This window comes from Amblyomma maculatum, chromosome 2, assembly GCF_055883805.1.
Source record: "Amblyomma maculatum isolate TAMU_Amacu chromosome 2, ASM5588380v1, whole genome shotgun sequence".
Lineage (NCBI taxonomy): Eukaryota > Metazoa > Arthropoda > Arachnida > Ixodida > Ixodidae > Amblyomma > Amblyomma maculatum.
In genome coordinates this window covers 45793093-45815243 of record NC_139345.1, presented here as the reverse complement: position 1 = coordinate 45815243, position 22151 = coordinate 45793093, and the positions used below count along the sequence as shown (strand labels likewise).

General features: G+C 46.6%; 1 protein-coding gene across 2 annotated transcripts in view; it reads right to left on the bottom strand.

Moving 5' to 3' along the window:
- Positions 1 to 12409: 12409 nt before the first annotated feature.
- LOC146198552 (protein amalgam-like) overlaps positions 12410 to 22151 on the bottom strand; it is a 325920-nt gene continuing 316178 nt past the window's right edge. The window contains exons 3-5 of one of the 2 annotated variants that reach the window (XM_084594050.1): positions 20942 to 21152; positions 17809 to 18102; positions 12410 to 12999 (exon numbers count right to left, since the gene is read on the bottom strand). In XM_084594050.1, the coding sequence (XP_084450176.1) occupies positions 12878 to 12999; positions 17809 to 18102; positions 20942 to 21152 (627 nt within the window). In that variant the 3' untranslated portion in view covers positions 12410 to 12877. Of the gene's footprint in view, positions 13000 to 15684; positions 18103 to 20941; positions 21153 to 22151 lie in introns of those variants that run through there. The other variant, XM_084594049.1, reaches the window with a different exon arrangement.

Genomic DNA, 22151 nt, shown 5'->3' with positions numbered 1-22151 from the left:
TATCCTCGGCGATGAGGAATGGTGGCGTACCGTCTCGCGGTATCGAACCGTTACGCTGAATGGCACTGAAAGCGTCAAACTTTTCCACGCTCATTCGATGTGCTGAAATCTCCAGCTGGATCAGTTTCCTTACGAGGGCGTCCTCTTTCTCGTGACGTTCCCTACGCACACGATCCTCTTGACGTTCGTCAATGATCTCAAGGCATTCCAAAAGCTCGTCATCTTCAGCTTCCAACTCAAGAATAGCCTTTAACACTTCTAGTTTTCTGAGTTTGTCTGACAAATTCAGACCCAACTCCTCCGCAAGCTCCAGCAATTTCGGTTTGCGCAACGACTTCAAATCCAAACCCATGGCTGTTCCGAATGCTGCCTTCTCTACTGCCCACTATTGCCTTGCTGCACTTAACCCAGCAACAACGACAACACAATTACCAGCTCTGTTCTCTACTTAACAAAAGCCTGGCAAAACTCAGTAGAAGAAAGTCCCGCACTCACCAAACCTCGCAGCCAAGAATCCAACGCAGTCGTTCCGCTGCAGGCAACCAGTCATCACACAGGGCTCGTTGCACTGCTCCCGCCTTTCCGCTGAGCTGCTTTGATTCACGGGTCACGCCTCGGACATCTCCGCTCTTCCCACCAGATGTTGCACCTCGGTCAGGCCTGGCTCGTTTCACCGACCACGGTTACTGCTTGGTCGTCCTCGTCTCTCCGCTGTTCACCAGTTGTTGGACGACGTTATCGTCTGGCTCGTCCCTCCAACCATGGTTACGGCTTGGTCGTCGTCGTCCCACCGCTGTTCACCAATTGTTAGGTGTGGGGATCGCGTGCTCATCCCACCGCTGCCACCAATTGTTAGGTGTGGGTTTGCGAGCGCCTGGGTGGCGTACCGCTGCGGCGCGCGGCCTCTCGGTAGCGTTGGCCTGGCGGCTCCGTGGACGGCGGACGGCATCAAAGGTGCCAGCAAAGACGAGGCGTCTTTTAACGAAACAACCTTTACTGCAACATCATGAAGAAACGGGCAGTGAAGCTGACCCGGAGAGATTACAGACACTCTCACACAGCTGGTGTCTAGCGTCGAGCTGTCCCACTTCTCGGTGGAGAAACGTAACACTAGATTAAGGCTAACGTACAGCTCCGACATTCGCAGTAATAGAGGACGTACTACGTCCGGCGCTATTGACGAGGGTGGCGCTAGTGAACACGGTCTAGGAGGGATTACATGCAACGTAAATGCCTAAAGGAATAGAAGGTTTAAGAGCCCGTTTTGAATCCAACCATTGCAATGTGGTAGCTTTTCTACTATTTTAATCATCTCTATGGTTACGTTATCATCCCCTATTGATCAACACCAAACAATAATCTGCTTTACTCTGGGAGAGTTGATTTTACGTACTTTCGTATGTATTTCTAGATACGACGTCTTTAATATGCAATCATGTAAATTAAGGCCGAAGCAGATTGATGAAACTTCTCCTCATTAGAAAATACCCCAGTAAATATGGTAAATTTTGTATAAAGTATATTCTATACATTATATAGAAAGGGTATATTCTTTATAGGGTATGTTCTTTTTATAGAAACTACAGAAACTATAAACTATTGTGACTATAGGGTATATCTTTAATAGGGTATATTTTTTCTATAGTGTCTGTCTTGCGTAATCAGTGCGGTGAATTTCATAACGTAACAGCTTTCTCCCGTTGCAAAATCGAGATTACGTTTCAGCTAGGTCTATGGTCATTTAATGCTCCGTCAGTTATTGCGCGTCGTTGCCCTTGAGAACATTGATCAGAGCACCTGTCCGCAGAGAGCAGCAAATGGAATCTTACTCGTCGTTCATTTGCTACCGCTCGCGTTTCTTCAGACGAAGAAGGGAAAAAAATACTTCCTGCACGCTATAACCCCAATCGTATTTGCACGGCAAAAACGAAATGAAAGAAACGGTTCAGAGAACATAGGCCTCTTCCGTACCTTTCGCTGCTCTCCGATTATCGCTTTCTACCTCATAATGTTCTCGTCCCAGGGGGCCGAGGAGAAGAAATTATACGTTGCCACCTCAAAATTGGCCAGCCTATTTCAGGACCTGCGAAGGTGCTTTACGCGGCAGAAAAGGGCACTAAGAGGGGGATCTTGGGAGGTAAAAGGCAGCAGAGCTGCGCGAACGCTAAGTCCATGGGCGCGCTGCCCCGCTGCCCCGCCGACGGCGGCGCGCAGCGGGGAGTCCCAGCGGAGACCTTCTTCAGCGTCGAAGAAGGGAGGGAGCTGTGGCCCTAAGCCGGCAGGGCTCGACTTTCTCAAGTCGCGCCAAGGAGGCAAGCCCCTGTGTTACTTCGCCGGCGCTTTTTTCCGGTGAACGAGCCAAGCTGCCTCAACTCCCGGAAAAAGCTTTCCTCGATGTGAGAGTTGCGAGGATAGGTTGGAAGAATGGCGAGGAGAGGAGGGGGCCAGGAACTCACCCCGTTGCTGCCACGGCGCTGTTCGGAGTAAGGAGGTGGGTGGCGGGGGACGAAGAGCCACTTGCTGCAAGGGAACCATTAGCCGTAAAGATCCAGGGCACAAATTGGCTTATTATGCAAATCTAAAGATTCCCCCCCCCCCCCCCATTTTTTTTTCTCCTTGTGCTGCCTTCCGTATATAGAGTTTTTTTTTATTCTTTTTTTCTGCGAAGCACTCCGGTCGGGCCTCTTAGCGCGAGCGCCCGCGCCTACACATGGGTTCCACGAGAGAGACGTCTTCGAAGAAGGGGTGCCGTCGTTTCCACTCTTCTCTCGGTGGCGTCTTCGCCGGCCGCACTGCCGGCCGACGCGGTCGACACGGCGAAAGGAAGATAAGCGGCCTCCGCCGCCGGTCGGTTGCCGCTAGCGGCCGTCCCGCACGCGTTGCCCGTAATTTAGGAGAGCCGTGTGGACGAAACCCCAAGCGAGCCGTTAATAATTAACTTGGGGTCAGAACCTGGCGCGCTGATTAAGGTGCGAGTGCGTGGAACGCTTATTGCGGCTGCCTCTGCTGCCGCTGCTGCTGCCGTGCTGGCTCTCCGAGGTTTCCTATAAGGAGTCATATGGTTCGGCAGTCCTCACTTCCGATTTGTTTTAGTTTGATCTGCCGGTTGAAGAGATTCGTTTTCCCACATTTTACCGACGAAAGAAGCAAGCTTTAGGTTTCAGAAATGTTACATTTTAGTTTGTTTTTGTTTGGAAAGTAGGCAGTGTTGTGGACGCAGATTTCACGTGGTAGAAAACAGTTGGCAGTGCTGTTCAATTAGAGATATAGCTAGGTAGTGGCGTGAGCACACTTCGAGCGCGGCCATGAATTGGTTATGACGCATGCAGTCAAAAATGTTCGTACTCCAAGGGAGGGCAAGGTTATGCACCTGTATTTTAAAAGCGCAGTTACGCGAGCAGTGAATTTGAAATTCCAGTAAGGTTTTAGCTGTCCTATTTGTTCAACCACTAAGAGGAGTGCGAGCACCCGCTTGCAGAATTTTTAATCTAAGCATCTTTCCACGAGGCCTGGCGCTTCTAAATTCGCTTCTCAAATGAATCCAACATTTCAAAGAACATCTATATTTAGGCACAAAATGCGATATTCTTCAGCCTCTAGTTTCAGCTGTACCGTTTTTGTTCTCCCGATAATTCAGAAACGGGTGTGCATTCTAACGAAGCTATAAGACGAGTAGTGCTCAAGTTTATCAAAATATGCGAGACTCAAAACGATTATTTTGTACGGGAGAGAAACTTCTCACATTGCCTCCAGAGTTTCGGCACTGTTGCCCGCAATATTTTACATAGTCGTGTCTCTTCAGGTGCGTCCAGATAGAGACTAGTTACGTCATCACCGCGTCCCCAGCTTATTTTTTTTCTTCCAGACGGCATGTGCAAGGCCCAGATAGCAGATTTGCAGGATCGTAGCGAGAGCGTTTACCTGGGGGAATGTACACACGCAAAAAAAAAAAAAAAAACTCGAACATGGCAAACCAAAAAGTCTGATAAAGCCTTAGGTGGCTCACGTAACAGGTGAGCCTGAGGCAACGTCTCCCTTTCAATACCTCGTACTCGTACCTGCATCCTCAGTCGGTGGCCGAGCTTCACTGGCGTGTCATTAGTACCATCGATATCCCCAAAAGCGGCCTGCGGGAGAGAGGAGACATCGTTGCTGCCTCCTCACAGAAATGTAGAGTGCAGCCAGTGCAGAGCTCAGCGCAACTAAGGCAGCGACCGGCAAATGGCCCACGCGCACAAACGTGCGAGCGGGTAACGCCGATCTTATCCGCAACTCGTAGCAGGCTGGACGCTCCGAGCGTCTCGCCATTTCCTTGCGAAACCACGGGCAGCGCCGCTTTCACGCGGCCACGTCGCAGCTGCAGGTACTGAGATCATGTGAGAAAAAAAAACACAAATAAACGCAAGAGACCGGCGATATAGAGGACGGCGGAAAGGGCGATGCTTTGGTGCGCCTCCCGCAATGACCATAACCGCGCGGAGCGGCGAACGTAGATCTGGTAGTGCACACAGACGCCATCGAAACGCGTTACGCACGAACGACGGCTAGGTTGAGTTCGCGTCTCGCCGTGTGGCAAGTGCTCCGGACGCCTCGCTGCGAGTGCCAAATAGTACTCGGGGGGAGGTAGCAGTTAATCGGTCACGACCCTTCGTTATGCAAGCCGTGCTGAGCCGCCATAAAAGGAGTCTCCGGTGCTCAAAAGTTTGGAGCGAATGGAAATATAGGTATGGTGGTTCGGGAGAGAAAAGAGGAAATGGAACGCAAGGTTGTCGCTACTGCTAGAAACGGCACGTTAACTGTGTAATCTGGCGCTCGCATGCCGCAACTAGAATTTTTTCATCTCTTTTTATTGGTAGAGCTTCATACCGGTTTCATACTTCCTTTTCAGGATGAACAATTACCAGGCAACGCTCATTACTAGTTCCCAGCTAAATCATTCCCCGTAATAATTTGTGGAGCTGCAGTGTTTCCACTTTTTTTTATATCTGAATACATTGCGCTGCGATGAACGTAACGCCGAGGGGCAAACCAGCCTATGCAGAAAAAGAATATGCTCCCCTCAGTGCACCGCTTTTTCCTCCGTATCCTCCCCCCCCCCCCCCCCCACACACACACACGCCCAAAGACACACATCACTGTGAACTAAACGAACACTTGCAGAAAATAACAAAAAGTAATGATTCCCATAACCCTATCATATCATGCGTCATCCTGAAGGACTAAAAACAATGGCCATATTCTGCAAGGATCTATATCAAATGAATAAACACTCTCCGTTTCATTACGCATTATGTGTGACTTTAGATTGAATGCAGCAAGAGGCCAATCATGGAAATCACAATGTAGGTAATCACGCTCTTTTCGACAGCCTTAGCCACTAGCCTCACGCTCTAGTTAGCTACTGACTGAGATATGCAGCCAATGGCGATGCCCGCGCGCCAAATATTCATTGCATTTGCTGCTTTCTATGGACGCTCGAATGTGGCGACCATGTCATCGAGTTATAGAGACCAGTGCTATGGCACCAAAGCGGTCAGCAAAGAAAAATCGATAATAGATAACGAGAAGTAATCTAAACAGCGCTGACGACAGGACAAAGAGCAGTAGAGACAAAGACGGTGACCTGTTTGTTTCAGCGCCGTGTTGGTCTGTTCCGTTCCTTATTCTGTCGTCCGCGTTGTTTATGGATGTATCACCACCAACTCGCCCAATCTGTTTTTCTATAGACTATAAATCCTTGCAGAACACAACTCCAGCATTATCAAGCCATTGCTTTGTTCCCAAATTAGCATTTGTGTAGTTGTTAAAGAAATGTTCAATGCCGCTTATTTAGGATTATTTTGCAATGCTCTGCAGCTGCCTTCATTTTTGCTGTTGTGCAGTGCTCTTTCGCGCAAGTATTCACCACATCTGTCTTGCGCAGGATTGTGTAAATAAAACGGCAACAATTAAGCTGCTCCAAGTTGATACCGAAAGGGCTGTTTGTCATATGGATTGAGATGGAGGACACACAACCATTGTCCTCGGCCATGCATCATTAGTTTTGGGTTTTGTACTGTTCACACAGATGACCGTCGATACCCTAGCAAGTCAACAAGAGCTCGTTCTGCAAGTTCGGCGGGCAGCCAGGGCCTGAGAGTCCTAGAATTAGGAACCAACATGTCAAGCTATGTTCTTTCTCCTTCTCATGCTAAACAAACTGAAATTATAACAGGAAGCGTCATAAAATCACAATAATTAAGCTGCATAAAAAAAAAAAGCCTGCAAATCAGATCACGTAGTACGGCGAACAGTATGGGGAAACTGTGTTTGTTTTTCTTAGAAAAACGGATACGTATGTAGATGTCTAGAGCTGTCTAAAATAAGCACACCGCTGGCGCACTGTTAGCACTATTTACTTAACCTTACCAGCCGGTAGGCGTTTCGAGCTAAGGTATAAAGTGCAACTTTGTTCCACATGTTCAGAGCATCTCTCAAAGGCACGCAAGCCTGCAAATTCAATCTCATTTTTTTTTAGGTATTCCTAACTTAGCAGCTAGGCGTTGCTGTTCCGCAGATATCATCGCCACAATCAGTGTACAATGATCGGTTGGAGGGACGAAGGCGTTTTTGTAACTACTGACGACGAGTACTATATTGCCTGCTCGCTTCAGCAGCAGCAGCAACCAAGATGGAATAGCCCATCAAGGGCAGGTTCAAGTCTCCGAAAATAAGCACACCGCTGGCGCACTGTTAGCACTATTTGCTTAACCCTCTATTTGTAGGAGGAACAATTACCTGGCTCAAAATATGCTCTGCAGCAGCACAGCCCTTGAGCCACTCTCTCTTCTTTTCTTTTTAGGCCATGCGTAACAGCTGCTTAAGTGTGTTTCCGAGTGTTCCGTGAGCCATCTGTTGCAGTGCACGCTTTCTTTCTTTCTTTCGTTCTTCCTTGCCTTCTTTCTCTCTTTCTTTCATTCTCTTTCTTTCTTTATTTATATATTTATATATTTATTTGTTTTTCTTCTTTCCTTCTGCCTTCAGTTCCATCTATCTTTTTCTCTACTTTCCGGAATAGTGTGCATATATACCCTTTTTGTAAACGATCTGTTCGAATGAACTAAATGTGTGCGCGGAAACTGCATAAAAATAACAGACATTTATATAGCACTCAGGAACTTGGAAAGCAATCTGAGCGGAAAGCTGCCAACATCCGTAAATCTTGCAATGTTGGTTTCACGTAGAATCAGGTTACATAACACCGACGTGGCATTACTCAGCCGTGTTCTCTGGACTGTTTTACGGACTGCTCGAGTTCATTACTATGTTTCAACGCATTCGGTTAAAATTCCAATCATGCGACCTAACAGGATGCACTTAACTTTAATGACAAAGAAGGCACCCATATTTTTGGGGCAGTCACGGTTGTAGAAATTTTGATTTGGGAAGACATAGAACTAATTATATCCTGTACAGTGAGAACGCAGCTAAAGGCGGAGTCACACTGGGGAAACAGTTGGTCAACTCTGTCCGCCAACAGCATGTTCTAGTAATGTCCTAGTAATGCGACTCTGTCACATTGCGCCAACACGAACTATTCGGAAATATGTCGTTGTCGTCCGCCAACAGCTGCCGCGAACTTGTTCTCCGAATGTTTGGCGACACCGTGTCACACCGCGGAAACTTGCTGCTCGTTGAGGCGCTACGTCAGGAGCAGCCCATTTCGCTACAATTTCGCCCAAATTCATGCGCTATACGTGGGGCTGGAAAAAAAAAATTAAATACTAAAAGAGGCTGTACAATACGTGCGCATACCCTCACAAGCAAACGCCTTGTTTCTCGAGGATACTCACCGTTGGAGCGACAGTCCCAGGCGGTATATCCGTGTAGCTATAGCATTCCGGCGCGTAGCATTTCACGTGGCAGCTTATTGTTGTTGGGCTAGTTCGTTTGATTCCAGGCTTTCGAGACTCAGTGCACAAAGGCGAACCACAAGAACACAAAGGAGGACTGAACGAAGCGGATCAGCGATTCATCCTTCTTCACTACGTGCACCGAGCCCCACAAGAATTCGTATGGCGCAGCTGAGGGTACACAACCACACGTCGCGAAATACACGTGTGTACTGCGGCAGCGGCAGCTCCTAGGGCATCGGTCCGTCTAAAGGTTCAAAGTTCCATCCATCGTCTGCGCTCAGCGTACACCTCAGATTTCTAGAGCAGGCGTCGCATAGCGAATGCATGCCTCCAGAGCGAAGCGTGCGCAACCGCAGCCGAAACCAGCAACCGTCTACCGATTGCCGTGTCATTTGACGGCTAAATTCCCATGATGCTTTCTAATATATTTTTATGACTAGGTCTTCATGACTAGGAGTCACACTGCGGAAACGCAACAGCTACGTCGACTGAACAAGTTCGCCAAACAAGCCGCCAAGAAGTTTCCAAACCAACTTGTTTCCCAACAGCATGTCACTCCGCACGAACAGCCGGGAAGCCCAACAGGTTGCTGCTGTGGTGCCTCAGGGTGACAGTGTTCGGCAACCAAAACAAGCAGAAAACAGTGTCCGTAAAAGCTGTTTGGCCTGTTTGCCGGCCGGGCGAATTTCAGGGCGACAACATACCAACAATAGTACTCATTTTTGAGCTGATTGACTCATTCCTGCGCAGTTCTTACTTGAAGATAAGTTTTTTTTTTTTTTTTTTTGCAGAAAGTTTCGTTGCAAATCATTTTCCACTTGTGGCTTTTGTGGCGGCTTGCAGGCAACGCATGCAGGCGAGCGCTCACGCGGCGACGGTCGCTCCTCCCGTTGTCGAGCGAGATTGCTGCGGCTGCACACCGGCGCATCGTTGGGATTGTATTGGGATTGTATGTATACGTCCATGCTGTGATGTAAACAATTGTTGAGTACACCTAACTATAACCAAAACTCTACCTAATTACCGTTTTCATTCACTAAAACTTGTAGAGGCTGTTGCAGACAGTGCGTCGATTGTACGCGTTGTCCGTCGCCTCAGACGAGACCGTGGGGAGGCGCAGCATAAGTAGCGCTGCTTGATTTGATGAAGTGCACGTTCGTATCAGAAAAAAAGCTGGTATCAGAAGGACTGCTTGCTATACTCGTGCGACAGCAGCATGCCTGCACAAAGCGTGCAGCAGCTTTCGACAACAGCGCCTCCCGTGGGTGCTCAAGGCGATGATATGCGCTGCTGCCTGCCTGCCGTACTCGTCGCTGGGCCTATAGTCTGTTCTGGCAGACGGCATGGAGGAAGAAAAAAATTGGAGGGAGCGCCGCGGGCTTGGGGTGAAGCCATAGTCATAAAAATATAATCGAAAGCATCACGGGAATTTAGCCGTCAAGTGACACGGCAAGCGGTAGAAGGTAGCTGGTGCCGGTTGCGGTTGCGAACGCTCCGCTCTGGAGGCATACCTTCGCTACGCGACGCTTGCTCTAGAAATCTGAGGCACGCGCTGAGCGCAGACGATGGATGGAACTTTGGACCTTTAGACGGGCCGACGCCCTGTGAGCTGCCATTGCCGCAGTACACACGTGTGTTTCGCGACGTGTGGTTGGGACCCCTCAACTGCGCCATACGAAATGCTTGCGGGGCTCGGCGCACGAAGTGAAGAACAAGAAGGACGAAGCGCTGATCCGCTTCGTTCAGTCGTTCTTCGTGTTCTTGTGGTTCGCCTCTGTGCGCTGAGTCTCGCAAGCCTGGAATCAAACCAACTAGCCCAAAAACAAAAGCTGCCAGATGAAATGCTGTGCGCCGGAATGCTAGAGTAACAGATATACCGCCCGGGACTGTCGCTCCAACGGTGAGTATCCTGTGTTGCGCACACCTCGAGAAATGAGACGTTGCTTATGAGGGTATGTGCACGTATTGTAAAGCCTCTTTCGCTATCCAATTTTTCCCTGGCCTGCGTAAAGCACATGAATTTGGGCGAAATAGTAACGAAATGGGCCGCTCCTGACATCGGCACCTAAACAAGCAGCAAGTTTCCGCGGTGTGACACTGTGTCGCCCAACTGTCAGAAAACAAGTTCTCGGCAGCTCTTCGCGGGCGACAACGACATGTTTTCGAATAGTTCGTGTTGGCGCGATGTGACAGGACCGCCAACCCTACGTGAACACGCTGCTGACCGACAGAGTTGACCAATTGTTTCCGCAGTGTGACTCCGCCTTTAGTGTTTCGAATGGCATGTTCGAAAGACTGATGCACACTCGTTACGGTGAAGGCATTAAACTTGGTGCCAAGAGTAATTTGCGGTAGTTTTATCTTCATCAGTGATAAATGAAACCTAACCACATTAATGGCGAGTTAACGTTCACCGGCATGATCTATTCTTTATTTACAGAGAACGTTCTCCTCGCCAAGCGACCATAGGAGACCACAACTTCACTTCCAAGCCTTCTGCTTTCGTTTACCTTCCGGCTATATCTTTTCGTATACCTTGCATTCCTAGCCTGATGAAATAGTCTAACATCCTATGGCTGAAAATTCCTCTCTGTTCGCCTGAGCTATTAGAAGGTGGCGCATTATCGCATTTTTCAAGCAAGGTTTTAAAACTTTCCCACGTGCAGCTCAAGGGCAAACAGCTGTACTGGTCTGAATGCGTTCTTGTAACTTCCCTAATGTAGGAGTCGTTCTCGAGTCATTGCTAAAAAAGAGACGGATTGAATAGCTCTGATACTGAAACTACACTATTATGAACGCAGTTTTTTCTCTGTCTTTATTCGTGAAAATATGCTTGTGGCGATCACAGCTGACGACAATGTGTGCAATGCCGCAGAAATAAAACTAGCTTTCCGTAATCGCTGCGATAAACTTTTTGTGACCTTTCACATATACTCAGGGGTTGCTGGAAGCACTATCGTATTATTAGATAAATATTGCCGCTTGATAGGTTCAAACCAAACTGTCAAGGCGGGCTTACGTTGTTTAAATAAAATATTTGGGTTCGTTGCTATGCATACATCACTTACAAAAGCGCAAAAAAAAAAAACACGGACACAGAGGGACATAAATAATCATAAATTCTCTCTTGTAAGTGATGGGCTTACATACTCTTCTCAAAAGCGCACGCGCAATAGATCATGACCATTTGGACAAAATACGCTCGCGCTTCTCATCCTCGAAGCGAAGCTTTCCTGTAGCCACCATTAATAAGTCCTTGTTCGCTTGAAGTATGCCTTCCAGCAGTACTATGATCGGATCCTTTCAGGTGAAGAGCAATTTTCTCAGATGTCATTAAAACCAGGTAAATAGGAAAAAATTTCTGGTCTCAAGCAGTTCGAACCGGTGCTTGTTTCTCTCTCTGTCTGTATCATCCCTGACCGCGCTGTAAAAAACCTACAATGGCAGTACGTGCGTAAGGCATTCATTGAAACTATCTTTTCAAAGTATCCGCCAGATATCGCGCCAAGCGCAGCTGATGCAACAATGCAGCAGCAGAAGAAGAGACGCACTACAAACAAACAACATTACGTTTTAATGGTCAACCCGCGATATCCTTACAACCACTGTTACAGGAAGCAGCAGTTCAAATGAGATAGTTACAAAAAACTCTCTCTGTCTCTAGAATTTTAAGGGAGAAAACATTTCAAGGGTGCTTTCTGTGATGTCGTTTGACTAAGTTTGGTGACATGGCGATGCTTCTTTCGATACCAACCCTTTGCGAGGAAAGAAAATCTGCGCTATCAAGAGTACAGCTTCCAGCCACTCCATTCGCTGCTGGAACTCTGAACTTAATCCTAAACCTGTCGAAAGTGTAGAGTATTGAACACAAAACAAACAAATAAAGGATGGGGACATACCAGTGAATTGTAAGCCTTTCCTTTAGTTACTGTGCCGTTGAGCACCGGTGCACGGTATTGAGCCAGGATCACGGCGCTGCGCGGCTTACAATGCGTCTTTTTATACAATCGTAGTGCACCGCAAAACTAAGCTTGCTTTTTCTTATGTGAGCGCGAGACCAAAGGTAATCATGTCTCCTTTCATTTTTTCTTATCTCCAACATTATAGGCGCGAGTCTTCACTTCCGCGCTCTGATAAGCGCGCAGTAACTTTCCTCACAAGTCGTAAGCTCGCGCCCCACTTTGCGAGTAAGACATAATCTCCTTATACATATATACACTCGTGACTCCGATTAAACGACACAAACGTGAAAGACGAGGCCACGTGCCTCTCGTCTATTTCGTCGTTGCTCACGGAGCCAGGCGAGGACAGTCGTTGTTCCGGCGGGCACTGCAATCGTTCTCAGCTCGCAACACCACACGAATGTTGTTTCCACGTCGACGTGCTTCGACCACTCGGAGCGTGCTTGGAATTGTCCAAAGTCTCTACAATAGGAGACGATACTCAAAGCAGCGGCACGTTGAATGTCTCTTTCCTCTCCATCATTCTTTCCCTTTTTTTTTTCTTGCTGTAGCAGCCCTGGAACTGAGATACACCATCCGCAAGGAACCGGGTAAAGGAGGGAGAGAAAAAAGGAGGAACCGGAATGTATCTGCAGGGGGCGTGGTGTCCGTCGGCTGATTGCTGCTCCTTCGGTAACAGAGACGCGCACGACGGGGTGAGTACCCACGTACGTGTCAGCTTGCTTCTGAATGTGCGGGCGTGGTTCAAAGTATTCACAGTGAGTGCTCTCTGGCGTGAAAACAAGTGCTGTAACCCTTATCACTCCCCTGCACGGGACCAAGCCGATCCACGCGTGTATGCCCCGACGTGGCTGTCCGTCGACGCACTCGGGTACCTGGGCCACCGGTGTTCCCGCCAGGCTCGCTCTGCGGCTGTGGTGTCTCTCCGGGTGTGCGACTTGCAGTTGTCTCTCTCTCCTCCCTGTCGCGCGCCGTTCAGTTCACAACGTCCGGCTCATCTGGGTGGTGGCCGGTCGCTCGTCACCGCCGTCTCGAGCACACCTGGAGACACAGCGCCACGGCGAACAGCGTGAAAGGTGCCGATCGGGCGCACATGGCAGCCGACGGGTGCTTGCCGTGCTGCATGGCCGCCGGGTTCTCGCCTGCGCAAAGTGGGTGGGAGAGAAGGAGCGGGCAAGAAAGAGTATGATAACGATGAATCAATCTCTATGACACGTGAGCGCATGTGTTGTGTAGCGACATACCCCCACTTCAACATGAGCTTCAGGCAACTATTTTAAAAGCTTGACAACAGGAGTCGAAGAAAAACATAATCATTAAAGTGGCACTTTTTAGGGAAGAGCCTACCGTGGGATCAGAAATAGTAACATAGCTGTTCTCCGGGAATTAACGGAGCATAACGAGCCTGTCAAGTTGAAGCTCCAGATATGCTCATTCCGTCATTGCAGAGATATATCTAAGCTCTTCCTGGCTTACTAATAATGGATTGGCTGCAGGCTTGTGATCTGCTTTTGATTGAATGGCTTATACCCAGTACATGTTTACAGTAGAAAAATCGTGACGTTCAGGATAATATTTCTTCGTGTACGGCGGTCCTAAGACTTCAGAGGTTATGTGAAATTCTATAACAAGGAAAAGATTACATTAGTTGAATTTATGTTTAAGTGCCTGTAGAACATCACATGCCACGTATGAAACGCATCACAACATAGAGTCACCAGTTTTCAGTAACAGGCGATTTCTCCCGGAAACTTAACGCGGCGGGTGTACCAAACTATCTGCACCGTTACGCGCGTAGCAGTCAACAGCAACGATTGACATTAATTAGCTGGCTATTGAATAGTCACCAACTTATCACTGCTGGCTAAAATATTAACAGCCACTTGCAAAACTCTAAACGAACCAGGTTGTGACGCGAAATGCAACTTAATGCAGAGCTAAGTAAACCTCCAAAAAGAGCCAGTCGAAATGAGCGGAACGAGAAAAAGTGTCGGCTGCCGGTATAGCTATCAGAATGCTGAAAGAAACACCATAACACAGTCATCACTCTGCCCATAGAATACTTCATAAGTAGTTCTGTAAGTGTTTCACAACACCAGAAGTAGTCTCCCTTAGAAAAATAAAATTATGTACCTTGAAAGCAAGTGTGGGTGCAGATAGGGAGGATAATCTTATTCCAATTATTTTCGCATAGCGCTACGATAATATTTCTCTTTTCCGTGCACAGTCTTATCACACCCAGAATTCTCTTGCAAGCGACATCGAAAATGTTTTTTACTAATAGCTGTAGGCAATTTAAAATGCTTGAAATTATCAGTTAATGAAGGTAGAGCGAACATTAGCCGGTATAAAAACCGCTTTCAAACTGGCTGGTGTCGTGTGTTAGCAAAATATTGCCTAGGGATATCGTTGTCTTTAACCGGTGTAAACAATAAACAAAATATTCTCAGGGCAAAATGCACCTTCCTAATAGTTGATCTCGCTCTCTTCTCTTATAAGCCCCGCAAATTGCAAAGCGTAATGTCAGCGCCTCTGAGAATGACACCAGTGGTTTCAAGGGGGAGATGTATTGACGCTTAACTTTTGCTTCAAATACAAAAGCGGTTAATAGCACTGCCAGTCGACGCAAATATTACAGAATATAACTTACTCGTTTGGCGTAAGAGACGGCTCAAAACACAAGGCAACGTCTTGTGAAATAGCCGAAACGAGGAGAGATATTAATCAACGAAACAAGGACCACGGCTCTCCATTTTTCCGTTCCGGGCTCGTCGATCATTTAGCGCCTTGTGTGTATCTGGGAAGGCTTTCGCTGTCACTCACATAAAACTCAATACACCAACCTTGCCTTGCAGAAATGTTGCGCAAGAAAACACAAGCATAAATGCTGTTAGAATGAACACCTGATTATAATTCACAGGTGCGATGTTCAAGCACTACTCAGGAAGGTCTGTAGTTCGATAGCCCGCAATCAAGAGCATGGCATGCCTATCCTCCTTCTCTTTCCCCAAACCAAGAAACAAAAAATCAAGCTTAAAAAAAGGCCGTGCGCAAAGTAACAAAATAAACTTAACTTTGAAACAGGTTTTGTGAGTCATTATGGCTTTTTTTTTTTCAGCTGTCGTGCATTGGTTTGTCTTCTAATATTCCTTTCCTCCGCCGATATTCTTGCGTAATAAATTTCTTAAAACTCAACCAAACGTTGCTGTTTTAGCCTAAACACCGTATTGCAGATAAGAGTGCTGAGAGTCAGTCATCGCAGTGGGAAAACGAAAGGGGCGACATCAAACACAGGAGTTCTTAATGGCGCCTCCTTCTCCTTAATAATCCTTACACTGCAATCGATGCTTGGGCACCGCGGCGGCGTACTTTCACAAAGGGAGCTGTGAGAATTCATATTTGGCCCCGCTGCATCGGCGCAGGGGAGAATTGTAATCTTTAGAGAGCGCAGTATTGATCCATCATCGCCAACAACGCAACTACGGCGTCGCCTGCTGCGAATTCGCCAGGGGTCATTAGTGGAACGACGCCCTGGAGGAAAGCGTGTGAGCGAATGTCGTCGCGTGGGAACTCGCGCCACGCCAGAAGCCTTTCTGTGTCTAGTGCGAACTCGTTCATTGGAATGTTTTTCTGTCTACCCTCTATTCTACTCGGTTCTTGTTTCAGGAATGAGTTCGGCACAAACTCGCGTTTTGAGCGAGCTGGCTCTCTCAGAAATGCAAATGATCGCGGAGCAGGAACTGTTGAGTTTGCTCGTCGACAGCGATGCATGCAGAGCTGCAAAAAAAAAAAAAAAAAAAATTGTGCGTGCGCAGCATTCAATCGTGTGCTTGAAAAGAAGCGAGTTTATTGCAACTGAAAAGGATGTGTACAAAGCACTTTTCCGCGAAAACGGACATGAGAAACCGAAAACAAAAGAAACAAAAACTGGATTGGGACGTCGATACAGCAAACAAAAGAAACAGAAAATTACATAAAGAGGCAGAATTGCAGTTTTTATTCTGCTTGGCATAGGGTTAATTTGAGAATCAACAGTAGGAGACGGTATTTGCACGATGAGGAAGTTTTTTCAGAAGCATGAGAAAACAGCTTGAATGTTTTCATACAGCTACCAAAAGACCTTTTTCGAACCCATCTCGTTTCCGAAGGCAGTGGTGTTTGTGCTTTTCCGCTTATTTGGCGGCAAAGATTGTGTTGTCACTACTTTTGAATATTCGTAATTAAGTACTCTCTACATGCAGAGTACAATAGCAATTATTAAAGGCATACATATACCTTTCGCACACAAGTAAGCCATGGACAAAATATGGTTGAATGCATGCAATACACACGAAAGTGTAGTTAATAAACATTTACGGTGATTAAAACAAAACTACCCTTAACAAAAGGAGGAGCAAACAACACATCAAAAGGCACTAGAAAAGCATAACTGTAGTGGATACACAGATCATGCACGTGCATGACAAAAATAACGCAAAACATTTTCATTTATTTTAGTGGTCCATTCCTCTGAACCTCATAGGACGTATAGCATAAAAATGATGTGCTGTAAAAAAATAAAGCATTGATTCAGTCAGGTCGTGTTCTTCATTAACAAATATGACAAATTTTTAATATCGCCACGTTTATTGTGGAACAGTCCTAGTGGCATGAGTTCTTGCCAACAGTGTGGCCCCTCTTTGGGAGAGGGAGAGATGGAAGTGCATTTGTGACCGCAGGCTGTCTAATCGGCCGTTGCTGCTGGTGTATTTTCACCCGTGACAATTAGTGGTGGATTTGGGTGGATATATGTCCTTTTCAATATATAACCACACAAAGAAACTATGTTCCGCATTTTCTTTTACCCACAGTAAGGTTAAGCACCCTGGGTGTATAGGTAGACGTTATTAACTTTCTAAGAAACATTGTATTTGATATACACCACTGACTATCCAGCATAAAAGCTGAATCCGCAGCGACCTACACAAAAGCCGAATTAGCACAGTTTGCTTACAACTGCGGCTCGGAATTAAAGAACATAATTTCTAGACTATACACATAAAAAGTAGCTTGAACAGATATACGGTTTTCAAAATCAAGTGCTCTACACTTGATGATCAACGAACCAATTAGCCATTTATTATAACGAGCTATTATTTACACTGCGTAAGGAACGTCCTAATGAGGGCTTCTGATACCACTGCACAGTGCATCTAGAGATGATGTTTACGCTTAAACTCTGTTAAAGAGATGTCATCAAGAACACATCAACGTCATTGAGACTTGACTAAGGCACACTTGAGCGCCAGAACCAAGTGTATAGGTTTTTAATATCAACATCACATCACTCAAAAAGTAATTCGTTTAAACACTTTCGCACTGAATTCTGCATTCTCTTTCGAGTAAACTTCATTCCGGAAGTTCGCGTCCTTTCCTTTTCTTTTTTTCATCACTTCATTAACCAGCTTAGCAGTTGATTCCCATAATTGCGACGTGAACTCTAGCATTAGTGCACTTAAGGTACACCACCGTAATGTAATACAAACGCGAATAGTATCGAGGGCTTTATATATATATATATATATATATATATATATATATATATATAACATGACCGCTACACGGTGCCTTTGCAATCAGTTAAGCACTCAAGCTGAAGAAAATTAACCACCGACTATTAAAAAACATTTCGTGCGTGTAACTCAGTTAACTGTATCTCTAGACAACTAGTTAATTTTCAGCACATCCCGATGCTCTCATTATTTACCAGCTTTGAAAGTACCTGATGGGAAAAGTAAATATTCTTCCGATTTTCTTAACAAACGTGCACAAGTCCCACTCCGTTTTAGGAGATGAGCCATCGTGCGCCGACGGGCCCTGAGTCAGGTTAGTGGAGGGCGGCGACCCCCTGAGCTCCAAAGGTTCGGACTCTGAGGCGCCGTGGTGGAGAGAGCCGGGTTGCGATCGCTCACCGTTCAGCACATGCACCACAATGCTGGCCGGTTCGGCGTTCGACGGCACGCACGAGTAGTTTCCCGAGTCGTGTGGCTGTGCGTTTGCGATCAGCAGCCGGCTCAGTGTGCGCGGAGTTTTCTCTGTCTGCACCGAGACGCCATGCTGGATGTCGTAGTTGATGACGCGGGCGTCGTGGTACCAGAAGACGTAGTCAGGGGGCACGGGGCTCTCCATCACCTCGCAGGTGAGGTTGAGCGTGCTGCCGCTGTTCAGGTAGAGTGTCGGACCACCGGCGATGCTTGCCTTGCTCACTGCGTATGAGAGAAAACGAACGAGCAAAATTTAGGGGACACCTAAACTCCACCTTTTAGGGTACGATGTGACGGCGTTAATGCCTCCCGTCTGTAGGCTTTCGCTGGGAATCCTCGTTCGCATTCATAAAACCTGCTACTCACTTTCTCATCACTGAACACTTGATTTGTGCCTGTGTTCTTCCATCTCAAATTAGCTGTCTACGTTAGGAGCTTCTGCCGACTTGCCCACGGTATATGGCCTCGTCACGCAATATAGCGAACCAACCAGTCAATGCCTGATGGACATGTCACCTGTTAACTATCATCTCCCATAAGCATGGTCATGATTTTTCACGAACAATGCCAACGCTGTCGCTGGATTTTCTATGGAACTGGGTCTTTGACGTCATCACGTTAATACATATGATATGCAATCGATACCAGATATGGAAATCCAAGGTGGAAGACCTTACTGACTCTTTAATAATAAGAAATGTCCGTATTGCGCAGGTTTCCATTGAATTTCATGTTCCGAAAATTTGTAGCTGTAATTTAAACGCAATGTCTAAAAACGAAGCCAATCAAACTCACATTTTATAATATGAACTTAGTAAGTACGTTACTTGACTTCATATCGAATTGTATTTGAGAAAAAATATTTTAATTAAAATGATCAAACCTGCACAGGTATACGCTTGTGACCAAACCGGGAAAGAAATCGCTGAGTCTTCAGAATATAAATAAATCTTCAGAGAACAGATAAATCAGTTTAGATATCATTTGAATACTCGATGTTTGTTGAAGCTAGTCGAAACAAGCTTTCACGCACTTATTCAGTAGAGCGAACTTTGACTTTAACAAACCTTTTGCTAAGCGCTCTTGAAGTTTTCTCAAGCGAATTTTCACTGTATGAGCTAAAGAGAGAAACACAGCATTCGCCGTAAATGTCAGAAATTTCAGAATCTGAAAAACAAGCAGCCTGCAGAATCAGACGAAAAACTTGTCTATAACGCATTGCGCATGTTTACTCAATTTTAGGAACCCTATATATGCGTACAAAATGCAGTTGATAAAATAAAAATTAAAGGAGCTGTTCCTGACCCAACAAGACAGAGAAAAGTACAGATCGCATACTGAGAGCACACATGAAGTGAAGCAGTTGGCAAGGCAAGAAAAGAGAGTTATAAACGACTCGTCCTTTTACCATTACCCCTTCTTTCTGCAAGTGAGCCTGCCGGATTTTGTTTACACACAAAACAAGAAATCCGTTTCCCTCGAGACACTTACACTCTACAGAATCCGTGCGTAAGGATCAAAGCGCATAGTAGCCAGTCCCTGACGTTGGCTACCTTTATTCCCTGGTAAAGCTGAATCTACTTTGACCGAATGATACAACGGAAACAAAGTACCAAAATGGCTAACAGAATTAACAGCTTGGAACAAAGGAAGAACAAGAAGAAAAAAATAATATCGAGCCAGCAGACACAAAAAACGCTAGAGGCGCAAGTAAAGCGCACTATTGCTTGCGAAGCTGACGAAGGCGCTGGCGAAGAACCGAAATACTCTGTCGCCCCTACGCTATTCACTCAAAGTTGGCAGTGCTTCACGAACAGCCCGCCGACCCGCTGCAAACACTGCGTTGCTAGCGCGCACCCCGCTCGCTCGCTCGGTAACGCGCGCCCTCTCTCGGTCGCCACCGGCTCTGGCTTCTCTTCCTTTCCTGAGCCACTGTCGCGAATTTCCAATTCTATCAGGTACCCCGACTGCTGCGCCGGACGAGGAAGGAGGGCGGCACACGAGAATGAGAGGACAACCAGCCTCGGCTTCGTCGCCACCGCCGATGCCTCCGTAATGACATTCAGCAAAAGAACACAATGAACTCTGTTTTGTGCTGCTTCTCGTATTCCGCACCGCACCACCAAGCAGTGACCCGCTGGTTGGAATCAAAAGAGGGTAGCCCTAGAACAAAAGAGTCGACTTCATACAAATGAATTCGCGAGCCCTGCTGTTTGCTTCGCTTGACGGCCCATTTACATCGGCGAGATGCTCAGCTCCCGTTTTCTCGTTCTTGCTTTTCTATCTATATCGCTTTCTCTTGCTCCCGTTCTATCTCGATGTCCTCTCTTTGCGCAAGCTGACTCGCTGTGCCTTGGTTTCATCCGGTGCACTCGTACTGTGGGCGAGAATGAATCCAACAATGAGATGAAAGCGCGGATACCCCTGCCGAGAATCGGGAGACTTCTACGGGGCTGCCGACATGAGTCTGAGGCGCCTGGGTGGTTACCGAAACCTCAGAGGGGCTATTTAGGCTGGTGGTTTCGCCAAACGTATTGCGAGGAGACTATAATCTTGGTAAAAGGTTGCTTTCCTTACGCTCTTCATTTAAGACCATGGGCGGAGAAAGAACAATCTATTCGCGAACGCCAAGCATGGTCAGTGGTTATCTGAGGCCTGCGCAAGAGGGGAGAAAATTAAAAAAAAAAAAAAAGAAGAAAAAAAAACGGCTGGCTAATAAACTTAACTGTTTATTTAACTACTGCTTCTATGAATATGTCGACGATAAGAGAATGAGGACTGACTGGTTAATGCGCCCCAGTGACAGAAGTGGTATTTTTGAGATAAAAACTGCAAAATGACAATGTCTACTTGAGTAGGCATTTATGCTAAAATAGCTCGCTTTAGCAATACGAACTACAGAAAATGCTAGCAATATAGGTCAGCTAGGCTGCTTCAATTTAAGCTCAGTAGACTAAGCCGACTCAAACTACATCGAAATGAGCCAACGGAAACTGGTAGCCAGTTGGTTTGCTGGCGCGTTCACTCAGGTGCTAAAGGCATGAGTATAGGTGAGGCTTACCAATGACGTTGAGGGCAATGAAGCGCGAGATCTTGGGCAGCGTGCTCACTTGACACTCGTACATGCCGGCGTCCTTCTTCTGCGGGTACTGTATCTGCAGCATCCATAGGTCAGAGTTGTCCATGTGGATGGCCTGGAACCGCTGGTCCGATGTGTACGTGAAGCGCCCGACCGTTAGCACGTGTAGGTCACGCCGCCGAATCCATGACACCTGAGAGGCAGACAACACAAATGCGGAAATTACTTAACTGGTAGGTCTTCTAATGACGAAGGCCTATGGCTGCAATGGCCGAATGCGCTCGCCACTTCTCCGCCGATATCTATGTTTAATGACAGCCTTTGGAGTTCCCCGACAGCGGAAGCTGTCTGGTGCTTTTGTCTAAATGAAGCCTCGGAAAGAGAGGTCTCTAAAGCATGTAAAAAAGGATTAACGATTATAGTGTTGAAGGTGCAGTGCTAGTGTTACAGTTGTAGGGGTAATTTTGTAAGATATTTTCTTTTCAGTTTGCAGTGTATGGCTAATTATTAACGAATAATAGGAATTTAGATGCGCAAGAACACGGATACGCAAAAAATTGAAGTAGTCATGGCGCCGAATTGGTTAAGAATATATAAAATGTAAGGAGCACCAAAACAGGAAAACAAATCAACGGAGTATGGCGAACGAATAAAATGATCAGTTGCGAATATAAATGGATTTATAATAGAAATAGAATTAGAGCTGCACCGCCGGGGTGGTGCAGTATTTACGGCGCTCGAATACTGTGCCCAGTGATGTGGGATCGAATCCCGGCCTCGGCAGCCGCTTTTCGATGGAGGCGAAAAGCTAGGCGCCCGTGTGCTGTGCGGTGTGAGTGGATGATAAAGAACCCCCGATGATCGAAATTTCAAGAGTCCTCCACTACGTCGTCTCTCATAGCCAGAGTCGCTTTGGGACGTTAAACCCTCAAGACACAAGGATTAGAATTGATTGGCAGGCGAAAAAAAATGAAAAAAAAAAAACGCTGCAGTGTTTCTTCCACATCAACAAAATTTATCACGTCTGATTGTTTGTTGTTTTTCTGAATTAATCTGAGTAGAAAAAAGGAAAGCAGGAAGTAATCGGTAAGGCCTTGAACGCTTTTGCTTATCAACCCCATGCGTTTTTTAACCTCTCCAGCGTTATTTATTTTTATCAGCACCGCTGCCTCCTTAAAAGCTGGCGAGATAG